At 43.7% G+C, this 13,136-nt stretch overlaps 1 protein-coding gene across 1 annotated transcript in view; it reads left to right on the plus strand.

The window, feature by feature from the left end:
* The window catches only part of LOC121291516 (syndecan-3-like), a 230,364-nt gene extending 220,306 nt beyond the window's left edge, over positions 1-10,058 (plus strand). The window contains exon 5 of the mRNA XM_041212819.1: positions 801-10,058. Coding sequence (XP_041068753.1) covers positions 801-967 — 167 coding nt within the window. The 3' untranslated portion in view covers positions 968-10,058. The remainder of the gene's footprint in view (positions 1-800) is intronic.
* Positions 10,059-13,136: the final 3,078 nt, after the last annotated feature.

Raw genomic sequence — 13,136 nt, forward strand, 5'->3', positions numbered from 1 at the left:
TTTCTTTGCCCAGAGAGTGGTGAGTAGGTGCAACTTGCTACCACAAGGACTAGATGGGGCAAACGCCACAGATCACTTTTAGGGGAAACTAGATAAGTATAGGATGGGGAAAGGAATGGAAAGTTATGATGAAAGGGTGAGATGAGGTAGAGGTGGGAGGAGATGTCTGTGAAGTATAAATACCAGCATGAACCAGTTGGGCCAAATGGCCTGTTTCAGTGCTGTGATTTTGATCTAATTCTGTGGAAAGGTGTCACATTGTAATGACACCTTCCTGCCATTGGTGGGATTGTTGTGCTTTACTTTTAACTTCTACTCAGCCTACAGTGAGAAAGCCCTCTGCTCCAATCAGTCCTACCTCTCTGCTTCCCAAATTGATGGTCACTTAGCAATTTGGCTATATACATAGTCCTAAGAAAATTGTATAATAAAAATATTGACAGCAGAATGTGGGACTGTATTTCACTGATTGGAAGGGAAAGCTGGAAGCAAATTCAATAGAATCTTTAACAGTGTTGGATATATAATTGAAAAGGAAAAATTGACAGGGCCGTGGGGAGAGAGTGGGGGGAGGAAATAATTGAATAGCCCTTTCAAATAGGCACAATAGGCCAAATGGCCTCCTTCTGTGCTCTGAGAATCATGACTTTAAAGTGGAGATTGAATTCTGTCTGCATGCGATGGTCCAACTCTGCACCACCCTGTCACCTGAAAAGTGCACTTACCTTGACTCCACATGTGCAATGCTGCAGGAGGTAAACTAGTGTTATTAATGTTTTTTTCTGTTTTCTCCTGCACAGCGGTTGTGGTCGGTGGGGTGGTCGGAGCACTCTTTGCTGCCTTCCTGGTCATGCTGTTGATCTACCGCATGAAGAAAAAGGACGAGGGAAGCTACACTCTGGAAGAGCCAAAGCAGGCGAGCATAGCTTACCAAAAACCTGACAAACAGGAGGAGTTCTATGCATAAACAATTCAAGAGTGCCTCTCATTGCTTGGACTGTAAACAGATCATTCTCTTAAAGAATAAAAAAAAAACAAAAAATGAATAATGATCCCAAATAATGTCACTCGAGAAAAGAGTGGCAGAGTCATGTTTTAATGCTGGTCTTTTTCACGTGTGTTGTTGAATTTGCTGTTGTTGTTCAACCCAAGGCTTCCAAAGGAGTTGGTACTAGGTGGAGCTTGAAAATGCAAAGCACAGCTGCTTCTAGACAACTGCCACACTGCAATAGATATTTTGTATAGTGCAGAGCATTGGGAATAGTCCTAGTGACTGGGAGGTGCTGAAGGCTTGCATATTAAAAAAAAAGTTTTTTTTAAAGTCCATTTTGCTCATCTAGAATGGTTACATTTTGCCTCTGATTCAAACAGTAGTGCATTGTCACAAGGTTGTATTTCAACCTTCAGAAGTTCTGTGAGCAATTTATTGGTACCACGTTGTCTGTTATTCTCTGTTCTTGAATACATATATATATTATAATATATATATTATATATATACACACGCAAAAGTGATTTTGGTTTGACTGCCCTCTGAAAATAGACAATCAATATCTGATGTCTATAGAGTTACTGTGCTGAAATTGTATGAAAGCTAAATGAAAGAGTATTAAATTCTGATGACATAGCTGAGGTTTGAAGTTCACGAGACAGATCCTTAAGTTAATGTTGCTAAATTTTCGATAAGTGCGATAAGATTGAATAAAAAAAAGATTTGTTTTTGAAAATGTTTTCCTATCTTTAACGCCTTATTCCCTGTGATTCAGTCGAGTTTGGGGGAATGAGATTTGAGCAACTGGCATCTCCAATCAGCAACAGAAAAACAAAGCTTAACTTTCAAAACTAGGCCTGTATCTGGAGCACCAGCTCTGAGTGCTTCCTGTTCTCCAATGATGTTAGCGTTCATCAGAATTATTCCCATCAAACCTTTGGGAAGAAAACACTGGGAAATGATGTGAGTGAATAATGGAGGTAGGATCCTCCCATTGTGTGTCTGTTATTCTACATTCTATCTCTGGTTGCTCTTCTCAATTGACAAAATTCTTTCCTTTCTCTGTCACTCTCTCTCTCTTTCTATTATTCCTTTTTTCCCCCTCTCTTTCCTGCTTTCTCTTCTCTCTCCACCTTCTGGTCTCTCTCACTCTCTTCCACGAATAAGCAAGAAAACATTATCATCACATGGTTCTCTCCCAATTTCCATACCTTAACTATAAACTTTCTGTTAACGATTGTGGTGCCAAAATGTTAATCAACCCTTTGCTCTTGCTATAGGTGCTGGGATTGCCTCGTCCCATAATCACAATCTCTACTGTCTCCTGCTTATTAAGCGGAGGCAGTGTTGGGCTCCAACACTGATGACTAGTGTGCCAGCCAGCTGGGCTGGGGAGCAGAGTGAAGGCAAAGAGAGCAAGTGGGGTAATGGGAGAGGTGCCCACGAGGCTACCAGGGAACTGCAGGAAACAATTGATGTATCTACAAGAGCATTGGGTAGGACAATGTAATAAATTGCCAAGGGCAAATGTTAATCTTTGACATCTGCATGCGTCATTGTTTCTAGGAGCATGTCTGATATCAGAGTTAGAACAACTAAAAGGCCAAAGGTCACTAGCCACAATAAAGTATTATTGGCTGGTGAAATAAGGCATTATTAGTGATTTGTCCCACTGTAAAAAACATTTAACTGATTCATAGTTTGAGATTTATGTAGTTAAAGTTCCTGTGTATTAAAAAAAAAACCTGTTGAATTGACACTGCCTAGGGACGTAGGTAGAGAAAGAACCCTTTGCATGTGAGCAATGCATTAAAGAGTAGCATGCTTAACTGGAAAGTATTCCATATGGAGGTTGGGGAACCAAGCAAATCCTCCTCAGGGCACATCCAGGTTTGGGGTATAGGAGAGATGAAAATTAAATTTCAACACTAGAAATGTGAAACAAAAGCAAAAAAGAAAGTGCTGGAAACACACAGCCAGACTGCCAACATCTGGGAAGAGCAGAGTCAAGTTAACGTTTCAGTTTGAAATCTCAGCAGTTTTTGAAAATTGACTCTGCCTTTGGTCTCTACCATTTTGACTGAGCTGCTGCAGAATGTTCTGTTTGGTTTAAGATCCAGTGTTCATGGTTTCTTCTTCTTTCTCTGGGGCTGGTGAAGATTTAACTGATAATCTCAGAAAACGAGAACAATTGTCACTGTTGTCTTGCTTGTCATAATCTTTCTTTACAGCAATGATGCCAAAATTAACCTTTGGTTGAATCTGTGGGGCCTGAGTTACTGAGCTCATAGTGCCAACAGGAAGTTATGTCCACCCACTGTTCATATCAGGACAACATGAACACAGTGCCCAAGGGTCTTCCCTGAGTTCAAAGTCTAGGGCCTTGTGAGTCTTCATTTGGACTCGACGGCATTAACTCTGGTATCAACCAAGCGACTGTGGCAAGTGGTAAAGAAAAACACTTATAATACACTTCCTGTCAACTTTTTTGTCATAAATTCTTATTTAAGGTAAACTCCTCAGATTGTAATTGCACTCTCCTGTCGGTGAAATTGGTGGGGAGATGTAGGGGTTACAGTGGCAGTTGCCATTATTAAAGTGTTCCTAGGAATTTATAATGGGGAGAAGGGAAATAAAGAGACAGGATATGTGACTTTAAAATGGGAACTGAGTCACATCGGCACGCTCTGGTCCAAATACCTCCTGCTTTCCAAACCTCTTTCACCTGAAGGTACTCTTCACTCCCTGTATAGGCTGTCACAGGAGATTGAAATAAGATCTTACAATTCAATCCAAAAAGTGAGATGCAGAATAAAGTCTGTCAGCATAAATCAGCTTCAGTATTCCTCCCAAGGGTTGTCTCAGAGTTTATGTAGGGCAGAGTATGAATTTTAGATTTTCTTCCTTTGTAGTGATTATTTTTTAAAAAGCCACCATTAAGCCTTCACCAGACAGCTCAACTAATGTTTCAATACTGCCTCCTATTTCAGTTGCACTGTTAATAAAACAAAACATCACATATTTTGACTGTAAATTCAAGAAATAATCTTTCAGAAAAGAGCTCATACGTTGTGTATATAACTATAGGTTCCCAATGAGGAAAGGCAGGCTGCAAAAAAACATTGTGAACACCATCCACAAAATCTCAACATCTAACCTCCACCCCTACCTCCTCCTCTCACCCAAACCCTGCCTACACTGGCTAGTGAATAGTCAGCTGAATAACAGAGAGCAAAAAAGCAAATGTTGCTGATACTTCAGAGATAAACTGGCTGATTCTGGCTCTACATTCAGGCTAAGTTAAATTCATTGATGGATCAACCAGGATTATAATCCAGGCAATGGATTTAACTGAACTTGAAATCAAGGGGAGAATGAATGAGTTGCATTCTTCATTCCTAATCACATGGAACTTGCATCACAGAAACGTTCAACCTAAATAGCTTACGTTCCAAGCCAGTGTCCTCCCATCTAACTCTACCAGCCCGTCCTTGGCACTGGAGAGCTGTCGCATTACTTGAAGCCATGTCATTTTCTCATTAAGTTGTTTCTTTTTATCTGACATATAAACAGATTGAATAATATGGCCAATAAGCTGCACAAGTGCCATGTATTCTCAGTTGGGTTAGGTAGAGGGTGGTGAGAGCAACTTAAGGCGATACTTGATCAGAATACCAGTAAATGGGTCGTAGGTGAGAGATCAGTTGTTATAAAGGGAAGCGACAATTTTTATAATCCCATTGCTTCGGTTATGATACATTTCAAATCTAACCCCGACCTTTAGTCTTGAACTTCTTACCTTGGGACTTGGTAATTGTTCTTGTATATTTTGTTGATGAAGTGGAGGGAGAGATCAATGATTGTTGAGAAGTCTCACATCGCAGAATGGGCTGCTCCTCATAATGCATTTCTCCCTCATATATCGATTACATTTTATGGTCTTTATTGTCAGCTCGAGTTGTCTTTATTCCCAAGACAGATTGTTGACAGTGTTGACAACTGAAGGTCTCCCTCTCTCTATTCTGCAACAGGGAGGAGCATTGATTCAGTGCATTTTGTTGGCTTCTTGATCCAATTGCAATCACAACAGGATTAATAAACTGCCGTAGTGACTTGTAGAAACTCTGTTTGGCCACTGCCCTGTTAATTATGATTGACTCCCCTCAAATATCATACTGGAATCGCTACCAGTGATAACATTAGACAGCACCAATATTATGACCATACGATGGAATGTTGAACTGTAATGGACCTTGCAGGTAGAACTAGGCTCCCAACAATAGTCAGCTCTAACTGATAGCAGTCATTCATGTTCTTTCACACATGCTGACTGATTTTGAAGGCTAAGCCAGTAGTATTGTGGCAATACACTGCATGCTTAATACCCCCAGTGATGGAAGTTTGCATTCCTCTTCCTTCATACACCCTGAATGAGAAATTATAAAGTTCATCAAGGTTTTGTATCAGGTTCAGCAACTACCAATTTTCATACACCAATTACACCTGCATTGCTGAGGTGTCAGTCATCCAGTCTTTACCAATAGTCAGTATTTGTACAGATTTGAAAGAGTGAGAATCAGTATGCTGCTTCTAAGTTTTCCCTTGTTGTGTGCAGTGTGGTTTGTTGCACTCCGCAACATACTCCGGACTGCTGTTCAGCCGTGCAGTTTAGAGGGAATATAGGCCACAATAATGGATTGTTTTCACCCGGATGGGAAATTAAATAGCCAGCTATAACATCGTCCATGTTAACCCTCGAGGCTCAGGGCAGGAGAGGGACAGGGGCCAAAATTTTCCCGACATCTTGGAGTTGGGTTCCGAGGCAGGGCAGTAAGCTGGTGGGAAAACATCTCAGGCCAGTTCCGCAATGTGTTCCCACCTCCTCACAATTTTACCAGGGGGAGCATTGCAGCTCTGATGGTTACCCACCTGGCAGCAGAGGTATGCCAGTTAGTGGAGGTGATTAAGTAGTTACATTGCATTTTGCCGCGCCATTTCAGTTCTCCCAGGGAGATCTAGAATTGACCTCCGCAGTGTGCATGGTGAGGCTGGTAAATAATCAGAAGACAATGGGAAGCCTGCAGTATGGGCTGAGGCCCTACCACTACAGTTGTCTCTCTTGGAGCCTATTGCTGCCTCTGAGAGTGGTGGGGATTAAGAAAATCATTCCGGCCCCTCCTTCATCACCTCCCTCTTATTGCGGTGCTCCCTCTTGAACCTGGCTCACTCCTAATTCAGCTGCCAGCCTCCTCACATGCTGCTTCTTGATTGGCCCTCCTGCCTCTCTGTAACCTGCCCACCATACCTGACTGGGCTTCGAACGCAGAGGTAGCCGGCTAATTGGCCGCCTCTCGTGAAACTCAGCCAGCGGGTGCACCACTGAAACACGTGGGGTTGGGACCCAGAGATGGTCCTGACATTGGGTTTCTGACACTTGGGGCAAAATTCGGCCCGTGTGGTTCTGTGTTTTTCCAGACTGGATGTTGAGCAAGCTTCAAGTGCTGCTATAGCTCATGTCATTCCTATCTCCTTAAATTCAAACCCATCTAGTGGAGACTGTGACTTGAAACCAAGTTCTCTTTCCCTTCTATTTCCTCCCGACGAAATTACCTCAGTTGGCAACTCATTGGGCCGAACTTTTCACTCGGCCTGCGGGCACATACCCGACACGCTCGAGCGTCAAATGGCACCGGCCACCAGCGCGATATTACAATCAGCAGACGCGCACTAAACCTGGAAGCGCATCCCCGCCCCCACCCCACCTCCCGACAATTAAGAGGGCCATTAAGCCCATTAAGGGCACAATTAAGTGGGATTTTTCTGCTGCCCGTCCAACATTACAGTCGGCACTTTTCAGGAAACCTCATCCAAGAGCGGGATGAGGTTTCCGTCGTTAAATTAAAAAAAAATGTTTGGACAGAATTTTCATGTTGTGTATGTTCAGGTGACTGTTTCTGATGAGTGGGCATTTTTTTTTACGGATTTTAATATCTTTATTTTTTTTAGTTTTTAAGTTCGTCAGATCCCGGAGACAGCTCCCTACTGTCAGGGAGCTTTCATTCCGCAGACCCCCTGTGCCCTCGCTGACTTCAGCGCTCGCCCTGCTCCTGCCCCCAACCCCGGCAGCGCTGATCGTATCAGCGCGCACTTTGCACTGGCTGGCTGTTAATTGGCCAGCCAACGTGAAGTCGAGGCCAGGGGCTGGTTGCTGTCGGCGGTCTGTTTCCTGACCTCCCCAGGGACCCATCAATCCCACCCAACCTGCCGAGCTGAAAATTCAGGCCATTGGGTCTGAATGTACTGGACTAACCTGCCAGAGATGAATCAGCCACAACAAGCGCTGGAAAGTCTCAATGACCCCCTGCTGCTTTCACAAATATCATTTTTCCTCCTAGGCGTTGGATTATTTTTCAATTAACGCCACTATTGCATAGAATTTAAATAATGCAGGCATAGGAACAGACATAAAGTTTAAAAGCAATGGCTTGCTGATCCAATTGCAGCCATATAATCTACATTGGTTTTCTATCTTAAATAGTACCTACTTCTAATTTTGCATACCATGGGCAGAATGTGTCAAGAATTGCAGGTCAGCTTAATTCAGTCTCATTTTCTAACTGTATTGAGGAAGTCTGGGCAATGTTAACACAATTTCCCACAAGTGCCTGGCCCGTTAGTTGACGCTGCTGCCAATCTCAGTTGGTGAACCCATAATAATGGGTTGATGTGATGATGGAGGTTAGCTTGTGTGGTGCTTGGCGCATTGCTGTGGTTTGGGGCTTAATACACTGGAAGGGTGATGGGAACTCTGGCTGCATGATACATTTCATCCACCAGCGCTAGCACCCTTCACTTCGATTAACTCGATTAACACTGCCAAGAACAGGTCAGGTTTGGGAAATCTCACCAGAGCCTGAATTTGTGAAAATGTGTTGAGAAAAAGTGACATGCTGTTAGAGTTCCTTTACAGAGGTTGTAATTTAAACATCTCCAAATCATACAGAATGTTGGAAGTATGGAGTCAATCTGTAAGTTTGGGGGAGCAGGTTTGGCAGGTGAACATCCTTGGGTTTGATAAAAGTTTGCCCTCATTCTGTGCCCAGGTTTTGGCTCACAATCCCAATCATAACCCAAGAGTTAAGATGACTGTTCAGAAGCTACAGGACCCACCTCAGTGCCCTAGCAAGGGTCAGTACTTTCAAATGATGTAGGTAGAAGAGGAGAAGATGCAGTTTGCTATCTCTCTCAGCGGTAACCTTGCTCTTCAGGTTATTTCTAATAAAGCTTCAAAATCCCCTGATAAGCCATGTCTGTAAAGTTGTGTTCAGTTTGGAGCCACTGATAAGCGGAGGACTACAGTGAAAGGAGCGCAACGTGCTGTTCAATAAAATGTCAATTAAAAAGAAGATTGTTTTTGAACCTGTGTGAAGAGAGGCCAAGTGATGAGTGCAAAATAGTGGCGTCCATGTTTGCTTCCGCTATAATTACAATTTGTGCCCTTCCGAACCTTTAAACTGTTCCTAAACCTTATCATTGGAAAATATGGGGAGGACTTGCTTGGTCACCAGCAATACATCAGGCAGAACAGGTCTGGATGTAGGAAATGTTTGGCCTGCAAACAAGAAATTGCTAACACTGAGTCTGTCTGAGCGGTGGGAAAGCTATGGAGATACTCCAAGCTAATATTTACAGCGTAAAATATTCTTTTAAAATCACAGAAAAAAATTGGCCCAGTGACTTGAACTATTTAATGCTCAGCATCCCAGTGAAAGTTGAGCATTCAAGTCCCCAGGCCGCTTGCTGTTCCTGCAGGTTTAGTTTTTGTAGAGTTCTCATTCTGCTGTTAGATCAGACGCTTTGGAGAAGTGAGGTCTTCCCATCCTGAGGCTGTAGCAGGTCGGGAGGGGGGAAACCAATTCAACCCAACAGCTCTTCTTAATGTTACAGTCAGAAAGCAACACGGATGGCAGTGGTTGAATCTTTAGGATGGAGACTGTTGTACATTGGTTTGATGACAAATGCTTAACAGTAGGCGAAAACAGCGAGGCAGGCTAGTGTGGGGGGAACAAATCAACCCAGATACATTTACTTCCCACAAGGAAAATCCTTCATATTTCCCATGAGGCTGGATGACAGACAGTATTGTGGCAGTGAGATCTTGCTGGTCATGAATTAATATCTATCTTTTCATTTTGTCGTAATGGAGGGCGCACTTATACCTTTCATTTTTCCACTTAGAATTCGTTTTGTGCAAGAAATCCATCGTAGTCACAGGGAGACTTGGGAATTGTAGACAGTGCTCTATTGAGTATTAATGGATACACTTACTGTCATGCTTGATATTACACCACTGTCATAGCTACCTCAGTGGCATAAGACAAAAATAATCAATCTGCTGAAATAGAATTGTGTCCCACTAGAACACTGCCTGCAGGAAGGGAGAGTGGACCTTCTGAGACAGTCTAGGAACGAGATAAGTTGAATGGTAAATACTGTATCCGACAATCGAACTAGCGGTGCTCAAGCTGTTTTTGCAGGATTCATTATTTTGTCTGCAAAATTTAACCAGTGAAAGGGTGTAACACGATGGATCTATAAAGAAAATTAGCACATTTTGAATCTCGCCCTCTGACAAATTATGTAAATAGTTTTTAAAACCTGTACAAATTTTAATGGCATTAATGTGCGTCTTAGTATTTTGCCTCTCTGAAAGCGATGTTCATGTAGGGTTCCTTGTGCAGCAAACAGGGACCAAATGGAAATTGGAACTTCAGCTTCTGATTATTCGTACAGTTGTATCTTGTGCGCTAATAAGTCCACCTTTGGAAGAAGCATGTAAATATTTTTAATAGGAAATATATCATAAATGGATTCCAGTTGTCTTGTATATACTCCTTGTAGAGTTGTAGCAATCTAGACTTAATAGTACCTGTCTTTCCAATTTGTAAACTGTTTTATTCCAAGTTGCTGGCCATGAGAAATGATTTAAAAAATAAGGTTTTGTCTGTTTTTTTAAATTATATATCTGTGCTGTGCCCATTTATGAAATAAAAACTAATTGAAACATATTTAAATGCCATTGTGTTTTTTGATGATTGATACACAAATATTGAAAAAAAAATTAAAGAATGTAGGTATATATGATCTTCGATGTTATTAATGGGGATAAAGGGCAGAAAGAGGGGGTTAGCTGAATTGGCTAGACAGCTCGCGTGTGGATCAGATTAACAGCAGCAGCACAGGGTTTGATGCCTGTTCTGGTCGACTGGGTACCTGCCTCCATACCCTACCTGCAGTTAAAAAAATCACAGCACTTTGCCGTGGTTCGGTGATCAATTGCCAAGGACCTGCCTTCAGGCAGAGAACTGCAGAAGAAGAACATCTGGTATAAAAGCAGTGAGACAATACCGAACCTGTAGAAGTCTTTGGTTAGGCAGCAGTTACAATTGACTTTAGGAAGGGTCTCAAAGCCACGGAGAGGGCGCAAAAGAGAATCATTGAAATGATGAAAGATTTTAGGTGGGATAAGAGACAAGAGAAACTGGGGCTATCTTCATTAGAACAAAGAAGGTTCAAGTGAGATCTAATTGAGGTGCTCAAAATTATCAGAGGTTTTGATAAAGCAAATCAGGAAAAACTTCTCACTGGTTGATTAGTCAATGGGGGGAGGACCAAAGCAAAAGAACCTGCATTTATTTAGCGCTCTTAACATAATGAAACATCACAGAGTTCGAGACAGGAGTCTTAACAAACATAGGAACAAGAGGAGAGGTGAGCAGATTTATTTTTATGCACTGGGTTATTACAGCTTGGAATGCCCCAAGCGAGCTTCTAAAAAGAGAGCGAATAAAAATTTGCAAGAGAAAATTTTAAAAAGGGTAAAGGCTAAAGATTTCTTTAAGTCTTTCACATGGGCGTCACCGGCAAGGCCAGCATTTGTTGCCCTTGCTAGGTCATTTCAGAGGGCAGTGAAGAGTCCACCACATTGCTGTGGGTCTGGAGGACAGCAGATTCCCTTTTCCTAAAGGACGTTAGTGAACCAGATGGGTTTTTACAAAATTTGATGATAGTTTCATGGTCATCATTACTGAGACTAGCTTTACATTCCAGACTTATTAATTAAATTCAAATTCCATCAGCTGCCATGAGTGGGATTTGAACTCCTTCCCCCAGAGCATTAGCCTGGGCCTTCTGGGACATTGGTGACATTACCACTACGCCACCATTTTCACCTTAATGGCCCTACGTAGTTTCCTCTTTCAGAAAGCTAGCACAGGACTGGTGAGCTGAATTACCCTCTTTCATGTTGTAAAACTCCACAACTCATCCCTCATTCTCGGAACAGATACTTGGATTTTAACTAAGCTCCAACCTGGGACCTATGGAGAGGGAGGTTTATGTGTATCCTTCATAGTGAAGCTCTTCTAGGTTCCCCTGTAAAAATTTATATACATTGCTACCAGGGGCAGATCTGCCATTGGCGGCATTGCTGTAATCTAAACGAGGCAGTACCCCTGTGTCCTGCGATGTGGAGCAGGACCTCAATTACATACATTGGACAGCATGGTAGAATTTTAATCCCTAAAAAAAAATGGGTGCATTTGGGACAGGTGAGATGTGAAAATTTTAAAAATCTCAAACCCTACCCCCCCGCCCACCTTCAATCCACCCGCTTCCAGTTCCCAGGGAGTCACAGTCAGTTGCTGGGCGATCAACCTGCTCCCAGTAGAGTTGGTCATTTAAATACAATATTGAGGCTGCATGTCTCAGACTTAACCTGCCTTTTGGGTTTAACCTTGGCTTTAGAAAGCCAGACAGCTAAAGGGAGACGTGGACTGCTTTGTGGAAAAGCCAAGTGTTTGTACAGCACTGCTTGCGGGCCAAGTGGGACATGAATGTTTCCTCCAGACCATCAAGCTTCACTACTTTCCCATCCACCATTGGATCCACATCGCAGGATCAGAGGTTAGAGTCCACTCACCAGATCGGTGACCAACAACCCCACCCTTGAAATCTGCCCCCCCACTCCGGACCTCCCCCACCCCACCCGCCAACTACACCCACACTCCCTCTAACAGGCCCGGCTCCGGGACATTACCCTCCTGACAGGGAGCCACATCTGTCAATCAGGCTGGCTTCAGGGGGACTACCTGCTTAAAAATAGATGAATCCTGCGACATTAAAAGCACACAGCATGCAGGAACCAAAGCTCATCCCGCACTCACCAAACCTGCTATAGTAAATATCGGGGCCTCAAATCTACACTACAGAGGTGACCACTTGGCTCAACTGCTCTACACTGTTGTCTATGTTGCACTGAACCACCTCCTGCCCTATTTCATCTCAGACTGTCAGCACATCCTTCACGACCTTATACTACTGGAGATACAACAGCACCTGTGGATAAAATGGTCGCTATGCATGGTTTTCCTGATGACTGTTCCACTGTTGTATCTGAAATAGAAACAGGGGGAATTCTGATGAGCTAAAGTTCGCCAGGCATCTGGGAGCAGGCTGAGAGGCGTGGGGGCGCCCAATACATGGTGACGGAGGGCAGGGGGTAGACGGCTTCTCACCTTCCCACTGCCACGCCATCTTGTCATGGTGGGGGAGCTGGAGGATGACCCTCCTGACCAGAGGCAAACTGAGACACTCTATTGGCCAAAGAAGGGCCTCTCCCCCCGCCACTGACATTTTACCAGTTGCAGGTGGGCTTCAGTTGGCAAACTGCCAGGTGAACCCTGACAGTATTGCAGCAGACGCAGGGGGTGGGGGGAACCCTTCTATTTGGACATTAATTTGCTTACAGAATGTCCCCCAGCAGTAATTGTTGTTCTTGCCCCAACAATGCTGCCTGCCTTCACAAATCGCACAGCCCCCTCTCCAAGGCCTGCCTGTCTTGGCCTCGACACCACCCCCCCACCCCTCACCACCCCCCCTGCCCAGGTAAACCACTTACCTGGTTCATAGGGCATTGCGTGTCCGCTGTGTCCTCTTTTTGAAAGGCGCAATTCCAGCAGTGGCCACTGCTCCCGATAGTGCTGCCGAGGCAGCTGAGCAGCGAGCCCTCCGGTTGGCCAGCAGCTCCTGGGGGTGGGTGGCCATCTTTTGAAAGGATGGGAGCCCCCGATGGCAACTCATTAGCT

Source organism: Carcharodon carcharias, chromosome 19 (genome assembly GCF_017639515.1).
Source record: "Carcharodon carcharias isolate sCarCar2 chromosome 19, sCarCar2.pri, whole genome shotgun sequence".
In the NCBI taxonomy this organism is placed as follows: domain Eukaryota; kingdom Metazoa; phylum Chordata; class Chondrichthyes; order Lamniformes; family Lamnidae; genus Carcharodon; species Carcharodon carcharias.